Below are 25,306 nucleotides of genomic sequence, written 5' to 3' on the forward strand. Positions count from 1 at the left end.
CTTGGGCCCCAATGAAATTAATGGAGCATCCTACTAAAAACATCACTTTTTCACAGCTTAATGCATTACACACATACTTTGATCTAGAAACACCATTCAAACTTTAAAATTTAGTCAGACATCTACACTTGTTTATTGGAGCATTATATTTTACAGATTTCATAAAATCCCTCTTCAAGTTTGGTTGCGTTATGCTTCGTCTTCAGAAAAAAAGTATTGGCCGACTACCTCTGAGGGTTCTCAATCTAACCCTTCTAACCCTAAACACAACCATAATGCAAACCTTAATTCAAACCCTAATTTGGGTTTTCTGCAATTTTCACCAAAAACATTCTGTTTATTCACACTGCATTTTCTTCCGAAAATGCATTTTTTTTCTAGTATCTACTAATTTTGATACTTTACAGCAAATGAAAATCTGAATACAATATTTCTAAAACAGAAATAGCCTACTGGGTAATGTACAGCATAAGCATTTGTTTTACAATCGTAATTTTTTTTTTTTTTCTATCTCACTTTTTCCTTCTAAACTTCCCATTAGTGGAAGCCATTTTGGAAACAGCACTCTAAAGAATGTAGCTTACATTCTGTCTGGGAGAGTTTTTTTTATCCAAAGACTGTCCTCTGGACTCAAAGTCTTATATTAGCGCGTAGGTCATAAAATTAACATTTTGAGAAACAATTTTGGGGTTTTCAATGATAATCATCTAAATTAATAGTAAACGCTTAAATGTATCTTGTGTGTGTAGTGAATTTTTACAAGCTTAATTGAATTACTGGAATGAATAAGCTTTTTAACTATATTTGTATTTCTGTAGATACAATGCCTAAATTCTGTTTATGCATTTCAGGATTTTTATAAGATTTTAAAATGGCATGAAGGTCTCCTAATATAATAATAATAATAATCTTTGTCATTGTGCATCCTCTAGGATTAACCCCCCTCAAAAAATAAAAGGTGGTCTTTGACAGCCAACACAAGTACAAGACATAAAAACTGACATGATTTTTTTTAATGAGAAATACACAAAACTGGAAATGAAAATTGTACAAATTGAAATAAAATTAAAAAAAAGCATTATTTTAATTGTATTTTTTTTTTTACATAGACTCTTTAGTCATTAAACATGTTATATCAGGTTCCCTCTTCTGAAAATTCATAATTTTACAACTGAAATCTTGCAGCCGGGGTTTTGGTTCATCATGATCATTTAATGGTCCTTCCCAGTCTTCACTTCCTGATTCTTTCAATTAACTAACTTACAGAACAGATCTTTGTTCAAAAAACAAGAATTTATTCTTGACGAGACTATAGACGAGCATGATTAATAGTAGGAACTGGTGCCTTGTCCTGGCTGTGTATCTGAAACGAGAGAAAAACATTAGCTAAATGTTTGAAGTTCAAGAACTATGGAGGAGGATTAGGGTCACTATGAGTTTTTTTACTTATTTATTTTACTTTTTTTACAGTTGCTGAAATGACGATAAAAAAATGTTGATGTAATTGTGATACAAGTTCTGCTTTGCTCTTTCTCTAGACTTCAGATCATTATTCTGGTTGAGGCGCGGCATATTTGCCCAATTATTCCCCTCTAGTTTTGAATGCTGTGCAGCTGGAAGAATTTTTGCTCCTACTTTTTTTTTACTTTTGGACTCTTAAGACACGTAACCATAGAAACAAGGTATTGTTTTTCCAACTGGGTGCATCCGATTAGCATCTTAAAAGTTCAAATACTTGAACTATGACCCCAAATAGTTAAAAAGGAATGAAAAAGTAGAAAAAAGTATCAACAATGAAGTCAAAAAGACTGTTTTAAAATAAGATTTAATGAACTCTTGTACTTTTGGGATAAAAATATGCTTTGGAGTATATTTTATTCTCAAAATGTAAACTTTAACCACAAAACTGAATTTTGACTTATAACTTTATTCTGTGAAAGAAAGAAAAAATATAGCTGTTTTTCTCCTACAGCCCCTGATACTCTTTCATAAACAGGAATAAAAGACAATCAAGGTGTCAGACAAAGGTTTTGACTTACTTGAGAGTTGTTGCTGCAGCTGCCGGACCAGTGCTGCAGTCTGCTGCTGCTGTTGGGTCTGCTGCATCCCCGGTCGAGGAAACTGCAACAGATGTGCACAAGTTTATCCTTCAGGCTGTTTGTTTTGTACATTTCATACTGCAAGCACAGCTGGAACACAGTGGATAATTACACACAAAACACTGGAAAAATGTAAAATGACTCCAAAACTCTGATTGTGTAATCAAACTTATTTTAAATAATTCAAGAATAATAGTCTACATTTACGGTTTCAATTATTTATCATAGCTTAAGAACTAAACCTAATAGCTTAAGAACTAAATAAAAAGTCTCTCACATGAACAGGAACTACTTTTAATAAAATCAAATAAAAGTTTTATTTCACACTAAATGAAAACACCCAATAGGAAAAAAAAGACAATCAACATTTAAAAAAATTAAAAAATAATAAAATTTTTTAACGATTTTATGGTCTGAAAAATCATCAAATCATGAAATAGATACATAAATATTAACAGTAAAGCTGAGTGTTTTTGTAGCTTTTCTATAGACAGGCGTATTTATGGTGATCATGATTTATGTGTTGGTTTGGATCCTTAATCCTGCTGCCATCCCATAAAGAAAAAGCCAAAGAGAAAGTTAAACAAATGAAAAAACACTTTCAGTTTTAGGATTGCTTATTTGGCGGAGTCAGTAAGCGTGGGCTCCATATTATCCAGAGAATGCTTTATGGACCAATTTATTTTATATTTAATCATTTTTAAAGCCAACTCATGCTGTTTAGGTAATTTATTTATAGAAATTCAAATTTAGTAAATGAGATACAGGAAATTAAACGTGAAAAACCATAAAATGTCCAAACTTCTCCAGCTTTTTAAAGACTAGGTAGAAACCCAGACTGTTTTACCCTCTCTCTGATCTTACCATGGGCTGCTGGGGGGGCAGCGGCTGCATGCCCAGGCCCTGGTTTTGAGTCTGGCCAGGAGGGGGAACAGCCGACACCTGCTGCTGTTGCTGCTGAGGCACCTGCTGCTGTGGAGGAACCTGCTGAGGCTGAACCTGCTGCTGCTGCTGCTGCTGCGGTTGCTGCTGCTGCTGCTGTTGTTGTTGTTGCTGCTGTTGTTGCTGAGCTTGAGCCTGTTGCTTGAAACAAAACAGACCAGAGTAGGACGCATGAGTCAGAAGGACTGTTTTCACTCCATAAGTACACATTTAAACCTGCAGGTTAAATGTGAATGAGGGTACTGCTTGTATAAAAGCCAGGTCTGTAACATACTCTGAGTGCTTGCTGTCTGAGGAATGAATGCTGTTGCTGCTGCACTGCTTGCTGCTGTTGTGCTGCTTGTTGTTGCTCTGTCAGCATCTGATTGGACCGAAGGCTTGTATACATCCCCTGCGCTCCCACAGGACCCAGGCCGTGCATGACAGAACCCTGTTGGATGGGCTGGTGGGGAAACCTGATGATTACAAGAAGAAAGACGACAGGTAGTGATGAAGATAAATGTTTTTACTGGAAAACTGGCCAAATACAAAGAATAATCAGCTTTACTTGCAGATTAAATCATGAAATATGGTGCTATAAAAACCTTACATTTTACTTTCATATAAAATAAATGTGGACTACTGAGAAATATTCCAGTCTTTGGCCCAGATGAAACGCTTCCGATATGTTTGGTTCAACAGAGGCTTGGCACAAGACACACAACATGGATACCGCTGTGTGTGGCAGCTCCTAAAGCGTCCTAAAGAGACATTGGCTTATGACTCAAACTCTAATGACTAACAATCATCTCATAGTTATCCCTGATGCTTATGCACCTTTTTTGAAACCAAATATCTTTCCTTCCACTCAACTTTACTTTTAAATGCTAGAAAATACCTTTTTTTGAGCAGCCAGCTTCTTTAGCAATGATATTTCAATTCTTTCTGCTTCAGAACCACTGTAGAATGTTGTTGGGCCACATTTTCCAACAGCAGATTGATTGAACTGCAGCCATAAGCCTGGAAGCCATCCTCACAAACTTCATAAATAAGACTGACTCTGATCATCTCACTTTATTATTATTCATCATCTTTGGACCAGATAGTTACCAAATATGCCAGATAGTTCCAGTAAATGGTTTATTGGCTGAACATTTTGATCCATTTTTGTTAATAAATTTTCATACATCGGAGAGAAGTTTATTTGTGTTTATCGTAATAGATTGTTGACTGACTACTGTTGAACTAGTGTTTCACTAATGATTCCTGATCAATGAGTGGTGTCCTGTCTTTTTTTAACTTAAAAGTAACTTAAACTCTGTTAATTTTATCAAAAATAAATTACTAATAATAAGTATTGATACCTGGTTTGATAAAGCTATCAATGGTGCAACAGAGTTAATGTTTGATATTAGCAGTTATTAGAGAAGTAGATCGATGTGTATTGAGATTTTTTTGATAACCATCATTGTCAAAAAATTGTTTAATGCCTGAAACAATATAATAATTATTATTATTTTTTTGTTATTTGGATATTCTGGTCCTGCTGATACTCGAATAAAGTGGTGTGATACCAACCTGGGCGTGTTCTGCATATTGTGTGGATACCCTGGCGCCTGCTGGTGAACGTAACCGCTGGACCTCTGCTGCATCTGTCTCAGTGGCTCCACCACACCTGGGTTGGCTCCTGGATGAGCGCCTGGGAAGTTCTGGGCTACGTAGGAGGAGGGAGCTATACCGCCACCTTGAGAAGGATGCTGTTGCATGCCCATGTGCGATGCATATGTGGTATAGCCCTGACAACATACAAATATAAAGCAAATTGTGACTCTGCATGTGCAAATAATTCCAACAAATGGAAACTAAAAAAGAAAAGCCCCAATCAGACGCACCTGTGATGGTTGCATTTGAGGATATGGTTGGTTCGGTGTCATCTGCCTCATCTGCGGCCCCATTGCATTTTGATTTTGCTAAGAGAAATGATGAGATGAATTAAAACATGAAAAGTCCAAAAATATGTATCGAGTTTGACAAAACCCAAAATTAGGCCTGAGCTGGTTGCAGCATCAAGGAATAAAAATGATTCAAACAGGATTAAAAAAAAAAATTCTACCATACTGTTCCTGTGGTTTAAGTCTTGTTAATAACTGATTCAAGAGTAAAGCAGGTGAGAAATATCTTTTCCTTGCTTGTTATAACAGGATTAAGTAGTAATACTTAAAATAAAATTACTGCTTTGTAAAACTATTTCTGGGTTTCTAGTTTCTAGACAGAGCACTTGGGATTTTTATTAAACATTTATTTTTGTTGATCAAACATGAGCCACGTCCCTGTTAGAAGGGATTTTCCAGTGTATACACACGAGTAGTGATAACTATGTATATCCAACACATTAGTCATTACAGTGCATCTTTATGTTAATGAGCAGGTCTCATAGTTCTATGTCCAGCTCCTCTACTATTGGCCAATAGAACTTTGGAACCAACGTCACTGCGTATGACATAAACGACTGCGCGTTTACGTCTGGCGCAGGCGCTCAGACCAAAACAAACTTTATTCCGGTGTTTTATGTTGTGTCACCGACCGCAGTGAAGTTAGTTTCAAGTTGGATATCGGACATTCGAGCTCCGCGGAGCAAGCGGTGTTTAGCTCAAGGTTGATCCGATATATGAACGCAAATTTCGGCCAGCCGTTCTCTACTGCTCCCTCCTCAAGCGCTCGGAGGTTCACTTAGGGACTGTAAACTAATTTCCAAACCAAACACTCCTGTCAAACACATGTAAATAAATGCCTTGCCTTGTGACTAACAGATACAAAAAAATACATGCTTTTACATGAGACACACTATCCTCTATCAACATTTTAAGACATATTCAATATTTTAAATCAGATTTTCTCCAATAGCTTCCACATCGTGCCCCATTGACAAAAAAATCAATGTGAAATTGTTCTACTAGACTGGAGAGTTGAGGTAAACTCATTTTCCCCCCATTTTAGATGGAATGATCTGAGGAAAAAAAAATACACGTCCCTAAGATTGGCATTTCATGTATGAGAGTAAACTCTTATTATTCATTGTTTTATGCAGGCAGCCCTTCGGGTGAGCAGACTACAGTTCCAGGTTTACATCCTGCTTCTCAAAAGCTCCCAAAGATTCTCTACATCTCCATGTCCTGCCATTATCCTCTTCACTGTCTCCTCATCTTCTTGATATCAGCAAGAACGCCCTGTTCCAACTAGAGAACCAGCGTCCTTGTGAACTCGGTAAGAAAGGACTTTCAACCGTTCTTGTAGGTTACTCAAGTACGTTCTTGTGTACTTGAGAAAACGATCCTTGGGATAAGGCTAATCCCAGTTACAAACGCATTCACAAAACGATCTCTAAATAAGCTCTTATAAAACATACAATTTCAAACAAAACATAGATTAGACTTACATCCATTGATTTCGATTGCGTAAATAAAGACGTAGGACACAGAAGGCGACGTTTTCACATAGATAGGCAGGTTTTCTCTGTAAAAAAGTTTTCTCAACTGACTAATGCTTCTGCTACCCATAATGCATTGCGACCTCAGAGCTCTCCTTCAAAATAAAATACCGATAAACCAATTCTAACTTTACAGAAGTATTTAAACTCAATGATTATCTTTTTAACACTAATTATTACAGATACATTGTCAGATTTTTATCACTACATCATTATGAACTATTTTTTAACTTTTAGCCCTGTGTAGAACATATACATATAAATAACAGTTGATTGCCTGTTTCTAATAAATTGCACTGTTTGCTTTGTTTGATTTGTAATAAAGTAAGAACACCCTATTAGCTATCCAAACAGTAAAAACACTTAACACTTTTTTAAAGAAAAAGAAAAGTTTCTTTCTTTTCACTAGTTTTGCTTGATAGATATGTGACTGAAATGAGTTGCTGGTAGGCATTTATCACATTTACTACAATACATTTCATTCTAATGATAAATTCCAATTGATGATAAAAAAAATATGGCTGTCCATATAACGGGATTGTTAGATTTACCATTTTCTCCACTGTTTGTTCAATAAAAGTATCAATAAATACCAATACATTTGAAAATATGACTAGACTTCTTTATATAACTGGTGTCCTAAAGAAGCGAATTACAAATAGAAATGTTTTTCAAGAACATTATTTGTGTTTATGGGGTTGTTATTGCTGTGCAATGCAGTCACAACCATACAGTTACCCAAAAAAGAAACAATAAATAGTTCTTATTGTCACTTTTCTCAATAGTACCACAACATATCGTAACAACCCTTTAAGTCAATGATATGGATCTGGTTGACAGGACTAACTCACCAGTCGGACTACTAACTGCTGCCGCAGGTTCTGAGGCATGCTGGGTTGAGGCTTGTAAGAAATTGGGTAGATCTTGTCCATGGGTGGGTAGTTGGGTCGTGTTATCTTGGTCATCTGTGTGTTGCGGGTTGGCCTGTATGGGGGCTCCAAACCTGGACCACCTGTAGGAAACAAAGGGCCGGGATGTCAGAGGATGTTGAGTGTGTTGTGGTTTCAGAGGGGGAGGATTGCTGCTGAGAGCCAGAACGGGACGTACGATTGGGATGAAAGTATTCTGTGGGCTGACCTGGAGGCAGGGGCTGATTCTGGGGGAAAACGCCCATGGACTGCTGACCGTAGGGAATCCGATTATACAGGTTGGTCTGCACCGACTCTGTTGGCACGTTGTGGACGTAGGTCATGTTGGTCTGTGTGCGGTTCAAAAACTCCTACCAAAGGAAAATAAAATAGTTATATTCAGAAATCATAGCATCAAAATCTTCTAAAAGTATATTTAAGCTTCAGAGATCACTGACTTCTCCCTTGGTTGGATTCTTCTTCTTCTTCGGTTTCTTCTTGGTGGACTCCGAGGCGACAGCAGCTACGCTCTTATCCGCTTTCACAACTTCCATCATCTTCTTCTCCGGCTCCTGGGAGATGGGAGTCAGAGGCTCCTCCTCTTCTGGGGGAAGGGGTAGTGGCTCCAGGTAGTAGCTGCGCGGCTTGGGCTTCAGGTGGGTGTGATAGAGCAGGAAGCGCTGCTGCTCTTCGAACTTGGCGATCTTGCGGTCCACGCGCACCGTTCCGAACCAGCCCCAGGAGAGCGGCGCAGAGTGCTTCAGACCCTCGAACACGTCCCATGGAGAAATCTTCTGCTTGGTTGAGACTTGAAGACCCTGAGCCAATCAGAAAACAGCTTCAATAATTAAGAAATGTGCCTTTAAGAGATTCAGTTACATGGATTTAAACAAAGCACAAGACAGAAAGAATAAAAGGGAAGAAAGAAAGAAAAACAAGAAAGAATAAGTACACTTGTAAGGGATGGAGATGGGATGCAAAGAAGGGAGGATAGAAAGAAAGAATATAAGACAATGAAAGAAGGACAAAGAATACAGGGAAAAAGGGGATTGCAGCAAAGACACAAGGAAGCAAAGAACACATGAGCAAACAAAAGGAGTGACAGAAAGAAGAGAGGTAAGACAAGAGAACGGAAGGAAGATGGGGCAAAGACAGGACAGAAGGTGGAAATAATCACTAAAAGAAGGGAGAGGAAGAAAAAACTCAGAACATAAAACAGGAAAGAAACAATAACCCAAGAGAGGAAGGATTGGCTTAAAGAAGGGGGGAAAGAGAAAAAGAGTTAGAAAGGAAGGACAACATGAAGAGAATTTGAAAGGGAATAAAGTCTGAAAAATATAAATATTTTTCTGATACTCTTCTTTTCCATATTTATCCAGACCCAGAAAACACTGACCTTGAATCCCACACTCAGGTCAGACCAGGTCTGAACGCCATGTTACCTCTTTCTCGAAGCCTGCGATCTTATTGCCCTTGGTGTCGATCAGCGAGCCCTGAGGCTCACAGGTGATGACATCACGAGTTTGCTTCGGCAGCGGCAGCAGTTGGCGAACCTTCTCCAGACTCTCTGACTGCCGGTCTCCAAGCTCTTTCTGCAAGAATAAAAAAACCCCCAGAAACACAGAAAGTTAAAATAGACACTTAGATGGGATTAAGTCACGTTTTTTAGCCAGTTTCTACTAATTATTATTATTTACCCTGTTGTTTTAGTTGTCTTCAAAAAGCCATAAAAAGTTTAATCTTTTAAAGTATTTTAATATTTTCTCAATCTGATTTAGGTCTGTGGTAAATTTATCTCCATATGGGGAGAATATGAGAATCTTTAAAACCAGTTGCATAAGAGACACAGATGTGTCCATCTTACCCTGAGCTTCTTAACCAGGTTCATGTATGCCCTCTTGTTCTCCTCCATGCCACCCTGAGAGATGCTGGACATGTCAGCAGCCAGTGTACCGTTTATCAGCACGCTCAGCATGTCCAGCACGGTGGTGAAGAGCTCACTGGGACAGAGAGACCAAAGTAAGAGCCAGGCAGCCTGAGAAGTTGCAAAAAATGTGCAGCTAAATAAATCGTATCAACTCACTTATTGGACTGCATGTCCACGGTGCCGCTGCTGATGATATCGAGCAGCAGAACCGCCCACTCAGTGGTCTGCTGGGTGCTCCGCTGCACTGTGTCAAACATGCCACCAACCTTATCAAGACAGGAAAAACACAGCTTATATGAATGCTGTTCAGAGCAAAACAATCAAAAAAGAGTGTTTTACCTCAGACATTATCTTTTTGGAAGGCTGTTATCTATTATCAGTCAGATGATTGGTAAAGAGGTTCTTTCAAATCCTAAAATGTGCATTTTAAATATCTATCCTAAAGAAATTGTTATCTCAAACAATTTAACATCCCTACCTAATGTTTGCTTTTTTGGAAGCTTATGCTTATGAAAGAAAGAGACATTATATGCAATTTCACAATGGATCAAAGAGATGACTTTTTAACTTTACCCTTAAGAAGATCAGGTATTTCACTATTGATAAATGTTGGGTAATCTGGGCTATCTTTTACACTTTGTTAGTCCAAAATAATATACAACTCAATGTGTTATAAAGAGAACTTGACACAAGGTCATTTGGCAAGAGAAACTGGTCTTTATGTTGATCAGTCTACTTTTTTTTCCTCTTTCTCTTCTCCGTATGTGTTTTTTTCTTTGTCTGAGGGTATATTTGTATATATGTGCATGAGTAGGCATATTCATTTGCTCTTGTAAAGTGATTTAAAATAAAGATGCTTACGAGATTCAGCCGTAGCTTAAGTGCCTCGTGCATCATCTGCTTGGCCTTGCAGTCGTCCTGGTACTGGTCTTCCCTCCAGTTGGTGACGATCTGCTGGACCTGGTTGTACAGGGAGGTGAGGAGGCCTTCCCTCTGCTCATCCTGTCCCTTTAAGCAGGTCAGGACCAAAGACAGGAAGGGCTGCTGGCTCAGCAGAGACATGCTGCAGGCGGAGAAACATGGAACTTAAATATCAGTAAATATTACATACACAAGCATTCTGAGCTGAAAGACGTTAAATCTGCAACCTACCTTTTTTGTTTCTGCCGGTCTCGCTCTTTGCGTGAGGAGGAGCCGAGGTGCTGACCTTTCTCTAGCTCCTCTCCGGCTGCTTTCAGGACGTGACCCTGAACTGAAGTGGGCAGCTTGGCAATCAACGGGGCGACCAGCCAAACGCCCGACCTCTCTGATGAGCTGTTGGAGATAACAAACATGTCAGCTTTGATTAAAATCGACACATCATCACCGTAAGAATTAAAACTAGGAGTCCAATGATCGTAGTTTTCTGGCCTATCACCAATATTTAAAAAGCCTGACCACCGATTGCAATTTTGGGTGTTAATGATTGTTTGTTGCTAACTATAATGACATTAAGTCATTAAGCTAGCAACAGTGAGGTGACTATTGTGACCTGGTGAGCCGGTCAGTCGGTTCTCTGTCAGATCAGAGACCGTGGCTGATTTTCTGATTGCTGAAGTAGATTCTGTCGTGAACAAGCTTGTTCAAGTGATAAGTAATTAAAAATAATCAAAAATAAGCCAGTGTGAGATTTCCTCAGTGGGTTTGTTTAAAAGGCTGAATGTTACACAATAAATTCTTGAGGTCAATCTACTTCCTGGTTCAGAACAACAACACACAAAATAAATGCTTGCTGCCAGCAGATAAAAAAGAAAAAAATGAAGAAGTTGTTCCCTTCTATATTTAGGAGATTTGGGGCGTGCTCTGGTGGTGCAGGGGGTTAGCACGCACCACCTTTGGAGGCCTTAGTGCTCGACGCGGACGTCGCGGGTTCGACTCCCGGTCCCGACGACCTTTACCGCATGTCTTCCCTCCTCTCCTCACCCTCCTTCCTGTCTGCCTACTGTACAAAAAATACGAGCCACTAGCGCCGCAAAAACTCTTCGGAGAAAAAAAACAAACAAACTAATATTTAGGAGATTTAATGCCTATGGTGAAAAATGTGGACACAGTTAGATCTTTTGGAGCTCAAATTAAGATGTAATCAATTTTGAAACCTTTAAAAGACCAGCAATGCTCTTTTTGTCACAATCCTTGGAACAAATTTGTCAGAAAACTTTATAAAAGCAGGTAAAAAAATAAATAAATAAAACGATTAGCCAACAGACACACCTCAAAATAGGTTTCATCTTGCTTGTAGTGCTGTTGCTATTGGTTGCAGAGCCTCCTTGGACTGCAGCTCCATTTCCTGAGGGGTTACTGGAGTTCATCTCCGCTGATTTCTGGAAAACCTCAATTGTTGCCTTTGCTATGTTCTCCAGGAGAGAGCAAAGCTCCTACATCACAAAAAGGAAAATATTGTTGTATCTTGCATCATAAACCACTGTAGATATTTTTTTCATTTAAATACAGATATAATCTCTGAAGTTGGGTTTACATTGTTTGTGCTCTGCTTGATCATGAGCTGCAGCTCCAGAGACGACTGTCTCATTGTCCATTGGTCCATATTCTGTAAAAGAGACAGAGTTATTGTTAGTTTTCTTCATAGTTCAAACTTAGGCAGTTATGGACTTTAACTGCATGAATTAATACAATTAGCCAGCAGAGGGCAGCAAAACTTCACTTTTGCAATTAAACATGGTCCAAACTAAATTTATTTAAGTAAAAACAACTACGTAGATTGAAAATACATATGGGTTTGATTTAGAATTAATATATTTTTCGTTCTTTTTTTTCTGTACCTGAAGGATGCGTTTGATTCGCTGCCTCTGAGGGTTGTCGCCATCGTCGCTGTCCAGCTGGCGGTGAGGGTAACAGATGAGCTGCAGGAGCCGCTGGGCTTGAATGTTTACCAGCACTGGGTCCTGGAGGGCACTGCTGTCCTCAGAGAGAGACTTCAGGCAGCGTTCTCCGACCCATTCCTGCAAGAACACAACAAGCCAGGCAGTCGGGAAAGAAGGAAAAACATGAAACAGCAATTTGGGAAACACAAGAAAAGTTAACAAGTTTCACAGGATTAAAGATTTAGTTTTTCCTGCACATTCTCATGCAGATTCAACCAATGGGAGCTCATAGTTTTATGTTCTCACCTGCTGGCAGATAGTCTTCAGGACGTACTTTGCGTACACATCCAAGCTGGCTGTTTCTATGGAAACATTGCGTCCGTCGGATATGTCGTCGAGGCCGGCAGGATGCGACAGACCTGAACCTCTCAGCTCTGCATCACCTGGAGCAACATTAAAAACAAGTAAATCTAAACAGCAGAAGCAGTAACACTGATCAATAATCTACTTCAAATATAACATAAGATGGTACAAAAAAGAAATTTCACAATTTCAGGATTTTCATCCAGACTCAAACTTCCAGAGTTTTCACTACTTTACAGCAAGTTTCATAAAAATAAACAAATATATTTATTTAAACACAAAGCTGGCAGTGAGGTCATGGCATTTCTACAGTGGACAGACGATTAATGGATGGGAGGATGGTTTGTACAGTGGATGGACAAAGAAGGAAGAACAAACAAAGGGACGTCTAAACAAAGGGATTTGATGGACAGATGGATGAATGGATGGGCAAATGATGGATGCACACAAAGATGTATGTATGGATGGACAGAGGTGCAGAAGGAGGGAAGAACAGAACCAAGCTACAGAACTAAACAGTAGTACTGCAGAGATTCTTACCCAGCATGAAAACAGCTTTAAGAACGGCAAAAACCGCTCCAACGACGATGCTGTTCTGCGAAGCAGCGAGAAGGTGGCGATCACAAGACGACCGGATACCAACAGAAGATTTGTCTGCAGAGTTAAACAATCACACCAATCCATTAATAAATAATCGCAGCTGAAAAACAAGAATGTGTTTGTGTTTGAGTTGCGTACCTGACTTGACGCCATCTTGGGGGACAGGGTTACGCTGTGGCGTCTTGAACAAGTGCAGCAGGATCCTGCATGTGAGTCGAGCTCCTGGCTCAGAATCTTGCTCGCTGCACGCTGGGGTAGAGATGGACTCATTAAAACTGAGTTTCCTTTATAGTATAGGAAGATCAGCTGCACAATGAACTAACTTAAAGTCTATCCTGTTAACTTCAAACCTTCTCCTCCAAGAAAACATGTTGCATTCATTGGAGTTGATGTAAAAGCAGTGAGAAGAAAATATTTACAAAAAGTGACAGAGTCTGGCATTTACAAGGCATAGTAGCAATGTAACAACAAAACAGCATGGCTGAACGAGGCTCCCTCTCTCTATAGTGGGAGGAAACAAAAAGGATAAAGAAAGACAGAGCCAACAACAAAATACATTTATTCTTAGCTTATAGCGTTAGCACAGGTATGCTCAGCATATGGTATGCTTCCTGTCCATCTGCCTGACTGGGGAAGTATCTCTGAACAACATTGTTGTGTTTGCCTGTCAGCTAAAAAGGGTCACATGTTTTTTTTCTGGCTGTACTTCCAGTAGCTTTGTTATTGCAGAAGTGCCACAATTTGGACAAATAAGAATGGGTCAGATTTTGACATAAATGTATCCCTTTCAAATTTCAATAGATCTTTTCTTTTGGTATTGATTATGTCGATACCAAAAGCTTGATGAATTATTTTGACACCTCTAATCAGCAAAAAAACCCTTTCATGGTGAGTGAGCATGTGTATTTACCTGCATTAAGGAGGGAGGGGATGGCCACACAGCGGACCAGGTCCTCTAAGAGCAAACACTGCCTCGCAATCAGAATAGCCACGAAGGTCGCCAGCGAATCATGGAAGGACAAATCACTAACCTGAGGGGGAAAAAAAGCAACAATTTAGGACATGATGATGCATCAGGTAATACATAGTGGCATGAAGAGGTAAGCAGGACTTACGTCAACGTTACAAAGCAAATCGTTGAAGCCGCAGTTGCCGTTGTTCGAGGAGCAGCAAAGAGCTTTGAGAATGCCGAGCCACTCTGCACTCAGAGAGCGACAATAAGCTGTCAGCTCTGCACACAGGATCCCAATATCATTCACCCTGAAATCACAAAAGCAACCGATGAAAAAAAACATCCCAGTAAACAAGGATGTGCAGAATATAATCACCACTCACCTCTCCGGGTCCCTGTGGTCCACACAGACCTCCATGAGCACGTTGCACACGAAGCTGTAGCGATTAGCCGGGCTGTCGTTGAGGATTTTGCCCACCATGGAGTGGTTGTTGTTGGCTGAAGGGTTGCTGATTGTCTCCATCATAAACCCAGGATCCCATAGCATGTTGGAGTCCGACGGGTCAATGTTGCAATAGATGGAGTTTTTCACCTTGGAGCAGAACTCGCTGTAAAAGCACGAAGGGGATGTTCAGAAATGACCCGGTTCTTAAAGAAAATAACTGCTGAAACGATGCTCCACCGCTAAGATGCATACAACTTTTCTGAGGCTACAGAAAATTGTCTGACTTGCCTGAATATCTCTCCAAATTTGTTCTTGAGGTGACTGCAGGAGGTGTAGAGGTCGTACAAGTAGGCCAGGATGCAGCGCTCCGCAGAGGAACAGTCTGCCGGGTTCACACCTGACTTCACCACGATCCGCAGCCTAGTCAAAGGTTTACAGAAAGGAATCAACACAGCTTCTTCATCCAAATAAATGAAAAACCTTTGTTTGACCAAAACTTCATGTGCACATTCTCAGAAATGTAACTACCGTAGAATTGAAGATACTGAATTTAAACAAATTTTAAAAAAGGTAAATTCTGTATTTTGCCCAGATTTAACAACAACAAAAGTCTGAAGTTAATTTTCCATTCTCATGTCTTATTTCCTATCAGAAATAAATGTCTTGGTTGAATTAATATAGTTTTCAAACTAAAAATGTCAGAATGTGAATAATTTTGGGCTCAAACAAATACTGGGTGGGTGATTTAATGGTACAAACTTACGCTGAATACAGAATTTTAGTTTGATAAAAACACTGAAAATGTAAAATACGCATCAATAAAACGTGAGAGAAGCCATTTAAAGTGTGCTGAAAGCAAAATAAAAGTCCTCACTTATTCCCATTGAGCAATAATTTTCATTTTAAGCTTTATGTTATATAAACGCACTAAAGAAGTCCATTACTTTTGCAAAGATAAACCCGTTTCAAGGAATAGACAGTGTTCCTTGCTAAAGAAAAAAAATAATGAGTTAATTAGACTGTAACAAGTGAAGTGAGCTACACGACTAAATGCAGATAGGGCTCCACCTCGCTCTGCTGGAGCAGCAGTGGAGATAGAATCTTTTTAGTCAATCATCCCAGAAGATTTGCACTTGACTTATCCTGCGATAGAACAAGCAACAAAATGGAGCTGGAAGATGTCAAATGAAATCTGGGAGAAGTTGCACCGCTTACTCAAACGGTGCTCTGAAAAATGAAAGCACTAAAATCTTAATTAAAATAATATTTTGGCTTTACTTCAGGCTCGAGCCTCTAATTAAAATTAATTAGTTGGGTTGGATCAGGCTCAAACACAATGCCTATGGACTCGGTCCAGGTCGGGTCGGATTTCTTCGGTCTCATCTAAACTTTAGCACAGATTTCTCCTCCAGATTCGAACCAGGAGATTCCAACAGGTGAAGCAGTCACAATAAAGTGGAGTTGTTTAATTTCATGGTTCTGTCAGTGGTTTTTATATCCGCAGAGAAAAAGCTGTGTTCACCTGCTTGATTAATGTGCGACGGGATCTGGATTCTCTGGTCAAGTTGTTGAATATGAATTAAACCGCATAAAAATTAAGTGCAACATAATAGTCTATGTCAATCTTATTTAACAAATGACGGATAAAAATAGAATATGATGGAATATTTTTTAAGCTGTCAGTCAAAATGACAGATCAAAAAAAGTCTGGTGCAACCTCTGCTCTAAAGGTAATAGTTTCTACCATCCACCACTTCTGAAGCTAACTAATGAAAATACTTGAAAAAAACTATTTTCTGCTTATTTTCAGGAGGCTGCTCTTCTATTTCAGCAATGCAGGAAAAATAAATTATCTACACTTGCCAACATTATAAAAAAAGATTAAAGTTGTCAGAATGTGTTTGTGCAAAAGAGTAATTATTTATTAGTACCCTGCTGCAACTCTAAACATTCTTTTAAAAGTTTAATAGCAGCTCTAATCCTCACTAATATCCTTGTACAAACACATTATTTCTACTTGAATGTAAACAACGTTAGAAACGCCAAATAAAATCAAAGTCAGTCTTAAAAATAAATGGAAAAGTTTGAGACTTGTGAGTGACGCACCCATCAAAAACCTGAGCCGTCTGCTCCGGGTTGAGGATGAGACAAGAGTGGTATCTCCTCAGCACAGCTACGATGCAGAGACACAGGCTGGTGGTGTAGCTGCCCACCAGGCTGGACGACTTCAGCAGCAGCTCAGCCTCCACCAGACTTAACTCGTTCAGAAGCTGCAAACACCAAGAAGTCACAAAAGTTTCAAAAACAAAACAAACAAAAAGGAACTTTTCTGGATTTCATCAAATTCGCCTTTACAAATGTTGTTGTTGTTACCTGAATAGCAAAGTCGATGAGGCCACTGATGTTGAGGGAATACTCCATGAGGTCAAAGATGAACTGAATGTGCTGGACGAGGGGCAGGTGATAGGACATCCCTAAGGCAAAGCTGGTGATCTGCTCCAGAACGTTTCTGGACACCTACGCACAAAAAAGCCAGAAATTAAATAATTTAACAACAGAATTATAATTTGATAAAACAGTTTGATAAGTTAATAATAAATGTAAAAAAATCTTGAGATTGATTTGTCAAGTATGAAGCTGAATGATTAAAGAACCAGAAAACCTGCCTGCTGGGAAAATGCTGTGAAGCTTAAAACAAACAAACAAACAAACAAAAAAACCGCATCAACTTCTTGCACATTCTGCAAGAAAACAAACAGCTTAGCATCCAGAAATTGTAAAATATGTGTTCAATATAAAAAAGAGTCACAGCTCAGCTGCACCCAGAAGGTTACCAACCAAATTTTAGACCCAAAACAGCAAAGAAGCAGCTTTTGGCAACAAGAGATGTTGTAATTCTGAGATCACTGCCACCTTTACATCAACAACCAGAACCTTTTTAAAATTTATGGGCTTGTATTAATCACAGTAACAAGCTGAATGTATAAAACTATCTATACCCCTTTTTCTTTGCCACATTTTGTCAGGTTGCAACCACAAACTAAAATATGCTTTGTTGCCATTTCAACATTAAAAATCCTAAAGTATTTTATCTATCCTCAAAGGAAATTAAATCTTGTTGCAACTCATATCATCCAAGAGTCGTCGTGGTTTGTGACACTTTGAGCAACAAATCTGAAGAGGCCTCTGACTGAAAACTCAGACACCCCTAAATAAACTGTTTGGCCACCAGTTTCCTTCAAAATTCATTTAATTAGCAAACTCCTGCTCTGTGAAATCCAACATGCATCTCCATTCAACCTCCCTAAACGCAACATGGAGCCACCTTTTGCTGTCAATATCTATAAAATATAGGTCACACAGAACAGTTTACACATCCAGAATTAGTTTGGTGTTTTTCATAATATTTCTACTAAATTTCCATTTCAAATTTTTATAGCATGTTGTGACAGACTCAGCTCTGATTTTTCTACCTGGGAGGTGACCTGATGCTGGTCAAAGTGGGAGAGGTGCTGGAATTTGGAAAATATATCTTCAGCAGTCGGAAATGCTTCAGGCTTACTCCTCTTCCTCTTTTGTCCTTCCTCCCCACCTGTACTCACAGTGAAATAAAAGGACAAGATGAGCTAAAAGAGGCCGGAGGTGTTATTTTCAGTCCGCAAAACACACCAATTGTAAAATACACTCAAGCGGTTGGTCTGTCATCGTGTTTTTGATTTGAAGTTTCACAGGAAAGAAACCCACTGAAATAAAGATCACCAAAAAAAAAAGTCACACATTTTATATAAAAACACCGACATTTTAACTCTGAAAATAAATTGCCTTTTAAAATGGTCTCTTCTACCTCAGATGATGTGGCCAAGAATGAAAATAGTTTAAGTGGGATGAAGATAGACACAATCCCTCTTTCTCTGATGATGAACAATAGGCCAGAAAATTGCAAATGGAGCAATATCGTGGCAAACTAGCTTGAATTTTTGCACAGTTTGCAAACATTAAAATACAACATGTGCTTTTCCTCAGTATATATTGCTTGGACAATTTCTCTTAAAAACAAATTAGTCTGCAAAACAAAATAATCCACACTGTTAAAGGAGAGTCAAGACGAAGCTTTAATGTTCTCATTAAATCTGATCCTTGAAAAGTAAATAAAATATTGCCAAAATACATTCCTAAAAGAAGAAGTGCAAGCTGTAAAAACATAAGTGAAGTGGAAACTGGCAAATCCGTCAAACGCAAACAGACCCGGCGTTCACCGTTACCTGTTTCTGCTGTGCTTTTGCGGTTGAGGACCTTCAAGATGTCTTTGGTAATTTTCTTGATGGTGTGTCGCGCCTCATCTCTCAGTTTTCCCACACCGTAGAGGACGACTAAACGCTGGTTGCATTCATGACTGGCACTTTCCTCCTACAGACATAAACAAAACAAAGATTCAACCGCACTGGACACATCAGTAACTCAGCAGCAGCACATTAAATTGTCTTTCAACGAAAACAGAGCTGGCAGGGTGCAGGGAATAACTTTACAAATGTTTCACATTTATATTGTTTTACAAATAAGAGCATTTTTTTCTGCTTCAAAATGCACTGCCTAAAACTACTTTAAAAGAGTAACTAAATCCCAAATCAACTCTTTTTTTTGGAGTTAAACTGAATAAATTGGTTCTTAATGGTGCTCTCTTTGTTTCTGCACAAATTTTTGTGTAAGCCTTTTGAATTCTGAAATATCTGTCTCAGTGCTGCCCTCTTTGGGTTAAACTGTAGTTACTGCAGTCAATTTTTCCTGTTGGTCACAACGGTACAACTTGGTCGATTTCTACATCACAACCCCGCTTTCAGGAATTAAACAAGCAACTGGTGCTTCACATGTTATCATAAAAGTTTCCAATGATAAAGAAAAAAGACGCTGGTTCCTTTTTTGAAAAAATTTAACTAGAGTCTGAAAAGTCACACATAGCAATAAAGTTGCTAAGTTGACTACAATGCTTTCCCTCATCCTGACCACACACCTGCTTTAACACAGTCCTCTGACATGGCCACACCCCTCCACATTTCTTGGCTCCGCCCACTGATGGAAATTTTCAGAATTTATCTAGTTTATGCTTTCCCATTGGGTTTTTTACACTTTAACAAAAACACAATTTATACCAAGTATGCCTCAAAAAGAGTTGATATGTTTCTTGATCGCAGTTTTCTAGGATAATTGTAAAGTTTAACATTTAACGATTTTACCTGCTTATTCTGATGTTTTATTTTGAAGATGATCTAAAGAAGAAAGATGAATCATGTTGCTCTTGTTCCATTATTCTATTTTTCCTTCTTAGACGTTGTAGGAAGCTCACTTTTTGGCTTAATATCTTTAATTTTAACAACTACACTAGTAGTATAAAAATGAAATTTGCTACATATTTGTAATGAAATGTCTCTAACATCAAGTTCAGGAATCTTTTTCCTTCTTTTCTTTTTTTTAAGAACAGACAGCGAGTGTCCTCACCTGTGGAATGGGGAAGTGGGTGGCGTACTGAATGTGGCGGGGTTGCTCGTACAGCTGAGGGAAGGCGGGGTCCATGCCTTTGTCCTTGCAGCTGCTCTTACCATCCTGCTCCTGCGGAGGTTTCTCAGGGGATGGACTCCCCTTGGACTCGCAATGCATCGGAGGCGAGAACATCTACAGGAGACAAGGACCTGAAATTACCCAACTCAATCTCATCCAACGAGGTTTGCTGATTATGGTGAAATACACATCACTTACCTCATCAAAGTTTGCACTGGAGTTCTGATCCGTCTCCATGGACTCGGACAGACCCGTATCCTGTAGGACAAACGTGGTCTGGATAAATCAGCAGCTTCCTGACACAACAGATGCCTGTAACTCACCTCCATCTTGACACTGCTACCAGCATCCTGCTCTTTGCGGTCTGAATCATCGGAGGGCTCGTCGCAAGGGGAACGGGGGCGCGGCAGGTGGGAGTCAGACGCCAGGTCGCCGCGGGAAATCAGCGTACACATGTAGATGTTGTGGGAGAAGACGTCGTGTCGGATGAGCTCACAGAACAGAAGGACCAGGTTGGAAAACTCCACTCGCTCACTCTCGTTCCCCGGCTCCGCTGTAAATGGAGAGAAGAGCATTTGAATAATTTAATATTGACTCTCCAATGCTGAAACATTACGAATAAATACTCTGCAGTTTATGAAATCCTTAAAAACAGGCAAAAAGGATATTGCATTTCTTCGGATCAAATGTGATGTAATGTAGACTAAAAGCAGTCGGAGGCAACCGGAGCAGCAGGGAGTAATGGGAATAAAAAGAGACTCACTAAGCGTGGGGGCCTGCGTGTCGAGGAACTGCAGCAGCACGTCCTGAAAGACGGGGAGGGTGGCGGCTGAGAGCGAGCCGGACGACACAGAACCTTTCTCATCCACCACCTCCGACTCCCCACACCTCTGCAAAACAACACAGCAACATGATTTTAGACTCAAAAACAGAATAAATCATCCGTATGCTCACATTCCCTGCATGGGCTCACAATTATTTTTAAATCATTGGAAGTCTAAATCCATTTTAGACTTAATGACCTTGTATATATCCTCCCAAAAAACTCGGAAATCCAAGGCAATTAGAAGAAATGATTTTCTTCTCTAATTTGGGAAGATTTTCAACTAAAGAGTTATGCTCATTTCATCCCTTATACATTTAGATTCAAATCCCCAGTAAAGCATTTTTCACCGCCCTAACCAATTTTTCAGTGACGTTTCTAAATTCAACCTAAACAAACCCATATGTCTACTACCAGCAGGAGAAATGGGTCATAATATTTTGCCAATGACAAAAGAGAAATCCTATTTACATTTTTATTTTGTTTTTGTTTAGTGAAGAAGGAAGTTGTGCTCAGTTTCTTCTTTTTTGTGTCATTTCCTTCAGTCGTTCTTGGTGCAGCGCTACCACCAGGATTTGACTCGCTTGACACAGTGCAGTATGAAAGCGAACCACACCAGCTGAATATGTAATAAATGTTGCAATTTTGGTCTCCAATTGAACAGTCCATCACATTAGATTTATAAAAGGTTTTCTTGCAGAATAGCTCTGTATTTATTTGATGTGCATATTTAGCTTTGTGGAGGCCGCTGTGCCTCATACCTCTGCCTCTATCTCAGCCTGCCTCTTCTCCAGCAGCTTGGCGACCACCATGGCTCTGTGTCTGCCTGAGCGCTTACAGCACACCGCCCATTCACACAGCAAGGTCACCACGGCGTCGTCATCAGGCGACATCTGGACACAATCGGGAGTTAAAGGCAAGAACAGATGAGAATATTTTCACTTAGTTACTCCATCATAGGATCTAGCGGGAAAACTCATTTAATCGCTTTTTAGTTCATTCAGGAATAATGAAGTGAGCTTTAATACTGGCCATATATTTCCCATTAGTCTAAACCCCTCTGAAGAGATTTCTAGTTTTATTACATGCATAATGAGATGTTAATGAAGAGAATCTGTTCGCACCTCGTGGCCATCTTTACTCTGCCCGGAACCAAATATCCTGTTGTACAGCGAATCCAGGGAGTTGTTGAAGTCTGATTTCTCAAAGCTGTGGTTATCCAAAACCTCCAGGGTGTGGAGAACTCTACCAATAGTAAAACCTGGAAAAAAACCCAAAAATGTATGACATCAGCCTGTTCTCACAAGTAGAGAGATAAAACAGGTCTGCGAGGATAAGGGAGTGCATCCGACTTACCTGCTGTTGTCTCCTGACATTTATCAAACGACCACCTGAACTCCACAGCCTGGCCGCGTTCCTTGACTTGCTCCTCGATTTCTCGCAGCTTTGCTCGAACCTGCAAAGTGGATGCAGATTAAAATATGCCAGAGACGAACAGACATACAGAACATTTCTTTCTGTGAGAAATGTTGAGAATGAAAAGTTGTCATTTTTTTCTCAAATGCTGCATTATTCCTCTTTCTCCTGTGCTCCATCAATCCATTGTAAATTGTTTTTTTCTGCTGGTTTTAACAATTTATTTGACAACTTCATGTACATTCATGCTGTAAACTAGTAATGAAGGAATTGGATTAATCGATTATTGAAATAATCGTCTAATTTAGTAATCAGGTTATTGTTGAATGGAGAATTCAGATTCAGAAAAATGCCATTTGCTGAAAGAACAACACAGTAAGAGAAGTTATTAAGTCAAAACTGTACAAAAAATACACATTTTACATTTAAGATCAACCAAAAACACCTCTGTTGGTAAATATGTTCGACCCAAGAGGAATTTTTAGCTTCACTTCATAATAATTTTGTAAAAAATTACTTTTAAAAACCTTTTTCTATCCAATTAACAAAAAAAGTAATCAACAAATTAGCTCTTCACTGTATTGCTTTTAAATCAAGCAGAAAAGTCTAAGCTTTTCGCATGTTGATGTTAGTAGACTGTTTTTGCTGCATATACATCCTTTGTTACAAATGATTAAGCGTACACTAAAGGACAGTTACGTTATTACATATAAGGCAATAAAATATTTATTTTCCCATATAAAAAGGAACTGAATTATTGGGTGCTGTGGTGGCGTAGGGGCAAAGCACAGCCCACATCCTCTTGGCAGTGGTCGCAGGTTCGTTTCCTGGCCTGGCGACATTCGCCGCATGTTTTCCCCCTTCTCTCATTACCCACCGTCCTGTCAGACTACTATCAAATAAAGGCCACTACAGCCAAAAAAACAAAACAACAAAAAAAGGAACTGAATTATTTGCTTATTTACATCTTTCAATGTATTTGTAATATTGGATGAAATATCCAATGTTAAATGAGAGGTTAAATGAGAAATCTGCAAAATGTGCCAACTGTTTCATCCGATTAATCGTCAAAATAATTGACTACAAAAATAATCGTTATAAATAATTGCTACTGTAAACAAAAACAAGGTGACTATACGAAAAAAAATCAAAAAACGTTAACTAGACTACTAGTGGAAGTACCTGTTGTGTGAAGGCAGTGTTTCCTCCTGGCATTGGCAGGCTGGAGGGGGCAATAGGCAGCAGGTCCAGAGGTGATCCAGTCTTATTTCTGCTGTCTGTTAATGAGTAATGCCACACCAAAGCACTGGGGCAGCACAGAACGATGCTCTGAAGAGACAAACACAGAAGTGGAAAGGAAAATGTAGCTACAAACAAACAAATAAACGTAAAATCTGCTGTAATATTGAAGCAAAATAGCAGGCGAAGTGAGATGAAGCACCTGCAACAAGCAGCTGAGACCAAAAACCAGCGGCCGGTGCTGCGGGCAAACGTAGAAATCTGTGAACGGCGTCTGGGCCTGGTTTCCTCCTGCCGGCTGGGAGGTCGGGGTGGTGGGCAGAGTGTTGCCTTGCTGCGTGAGGATGCCGTGTGCCGCGTGACCCCCTGTGCCGGGGCCCAGGCTGCCGTCGCTTAGCAACAGGTTGAGGCGACGTGTGCAGAAGTAAGCCAGTCTTCGTGATAAATAAGCAGACTGCACAAATTCTCCTGAGTACTGAGGCGCAGAGGAGAGATTTGCAGCATTAGCCATGGCCATTCAGTGTCCATTAAAACCAGTAAGCTTTCAAAGAAACACAAAGGGTTGCTGTGGCCCCTAGAGGGAGCTATAGCAGGGGTAAAAACCAGATCATACAGGCAAAAGTGCTAGTTCCAGTGGAAGATTATTTCACTTACAACAAGATATTTAGGCCATGCTACAAAAGAAATAATTTGCAACTGGAACTAGTACTTTATCATCAATATTAAGAAATTACTGACCTAAAATAATCTTGCTAAAGTTACTTGTAAGTTAGTTTTGTCTTATACTTTAAATGAAAGTATACTCATGTACAAGGATGACCAAGTTACAGTCCAGGATTAAATATAATTGAGAATATGCAGCAAGAGCACAATGGCTCTCCAACAATCAGACAAAACCTGAAAAATAATGACGCAAAGCTGGTAGAAACCCAAACAAGAGACTGGAAGTGCAGCCAAAAAGTACGCTAAACATGTTTAGCATTATTTGGAATCCTTGAATCTTTTTTGTTTGAATTCAAAATCATGCAATGCTTGGATTTGGTTCAGTACAAAATTACCAATTAAATACACTCAAGTATAAAAAAAAAACATTTAAAAAATCTGAACAGGTTTAAGGGGCACTGTGTGCCTCCCACATGTGTGGATGCGACTGCAGGTGTTTTTACCTGTAGTAAGAGGGGCAGCAGAAGTCTGAGAAGCTCGTCTTCACCTGGACGAACTTTCTCGAAACACTCCAGCACCCAGGTCAGGAACTCATGCCTGTCCAGCATGCCATCCTGGACAAAAAACAAAATACATCAGCATTTTCTGCCAGGTCGTAAGTGTAAATGAAGTAAATTTTTTGTTGACTTTAGCATAATTCAGTCATTACAAATAATTTAATTCATTTATTAATAAATAATAATGATAACAAATAGCACAGAGTGTTTCAGCTCACCTGAAACATAAACATGGCGAGCTTCTCGTTGTATTCCCACTGCTTCATGGCGGTCTCCACGTCTGCAGGCATGGCTGGAAGGGGGGAGCTGCAGCCCTGACTGGGACATTGGCGGTAAAACTCAGCGATCTTCTGAAGCTGCTCCAACAGATATTTAGTGATGATCTGGGTCCACTCTACAAACACAAGAACAAGAACATTTTCTTCAAATCCACAAACTTTAGATCAAATGTCCTAAAATCAACTGAAAGGTAAAAAAGAAAAAAAAAAAATC

General features: G+C 39.4%; 1 protein-coding gene across 3 annotated transcripts in view; it reads right to left on the minus strand.

Annotated features, from left to right (window-relative positions):
• Positions 1–1,052: 1,052 nt before the first annotated feature.
• The window catches only part of med12 (mediator complex subunit 12), a 30,008-nt gene continuing 5,754 nt past the window's right edge, over positions 1,053–25,306 (minus strand). Inside the window, exons 5-43 of one of the 3 annotated variants that reach the window (XM_032554376.1) lie at positions 25,033–25,208; positions 24,761–24,871; positions 23,797–24,069; positions 23,538–23,684; positions 22,296–22,395; positions 22,064–22,200; positions 21,701–21,832; positions 20,880–21,006; positions 20,440–20,669; positions 20,315–20,374; positions 20,057–20,230; positions 18,826–18,970; positions 18,037–18,155; positions 16,937–17,080; positions 16,670–16,833; positions 14,852–14,983; positions 14,502–14,726; positions 14,282–14,426; positions 14,077–14,197; positions 13,305–13,415; positions 13,107–13,220; positions 12,510–12,646; positions 12,162–12,341; positions 11,858–11,929; positions 11,593–11,756; positions 10,495–10,656; positions 10,204–10,405; positions 9,499–9,608; positions 9,280–9,415; positions 8,858–9,007; positions 7,874–8,233; positions 7,615–7,786; positions 7,359–7,519; positions 4,913–4,990; positions 4,599–4,816; positions 3,316–3,496; positions 2,964–3,176; positions 2,040–2,121; positions 1,053–1,363 (exon numbers count right to left, since the gene is read on the minus strand). In XM_032554376.1, coding sequence (XP_032410267.1) covers positions 1,326–1,363; positions 2,040–2,121; positions 2,964–3,176; positions 3,316–3,496; positions 4,599–4,816; positions 4,913–4,990; positions 7,359–7,519; positions 7,615–7,786; positions 7,874–8,233; positions 8,858–9,007; positions 9,280–9,415; positions 9,499–9,608; positions 10,204–10,405; positions 10,495–10,656; positions 11,593–11,756; positions 11,858–11,929; positions 12,162–12,341; positions 12,510–12,646; positions 13,107–13,220; positions 13,305–13,415; positions 14,077–14,197; positions 14,282–14,426; positions 14,502–14,726; positions 14,852–14,983; positions 16,670–16,833; positions 16,937–17,080; positions 18,037–18,155; positions 18,826–18,970; positions 20,057–20,230; positions 20,315–20,374; positions 20,440–20,669; positions 20,880–21,006; positions 21,701–21,832; positions 22,064–22,200; positions 22,296–22,395; positions 23,538–23,684; positions 23,797–24,069; positions 24,761–24,871; positions 25,033–25,208 — 5,903 coding nt within the window. In that variant the 3' untranslated portion in view covers positions 1,053–1,325. Of the gene's footprint in view, positions 1,364–2,039; positions 2,122–2,963; positions 3,183–3,315; positions 3,497–4,598; positions 4,817–4,912; positions 4,991–7,358; positions 7,520–7,614; positions 7,787–7,873; positions 8,234–8,857; positions 9,008–9,279; positions 9,416–9,498; positions 9,609–10,203; positions 10,406–10,494; positions 10,657–11,592; positions 11,757–11,857; positions 11,930–12,161; positions 12,342–12,509; positions 12,647–13,106; positions 13,221–13,304; positions 13,416–14,076; positions 14,198–14,281; positions 14,427–14,501; positions 14,727–14,851; positions 14,984–16,669; positions 16,834–16,936; positions 17,081–18,036; positions 18,156–18,825; positions 18,971–20,056; positions 20,231–20,314; positions 20,375–20,439; positions 20,670–20,879; positions 21,007–21,700; positions 21,833–22,063; positions 22,201–22,295; positions 22,396–23,537; positions 23,685–23,796; positions 24,070–24,760; positions 24,872–25,032; positions 25,209–25,306 lie in introns of all 3 variants that reach the window. The other 2 variants (XM_032554375.1, XM_032554377.1) reach the window with 2 other exon arrangements.

This window comes from Xiphophorus hellerii, chromosome 23 (assembly GCF_003331165.1).
Source record: "Xiphophorus hellerii strain 12219 chromosome 23, Xiphophorus_hellerii-4.1, whole genome shotgun sequence".
Taxonomy (NCBI): domain Eukaryota; kingdom Metazoa; phylum Chordata; class Actinopteri; order Cyprinodontiformes; family Poeciliidae; genus Xiphophorus; species Xiphophorus hellerii.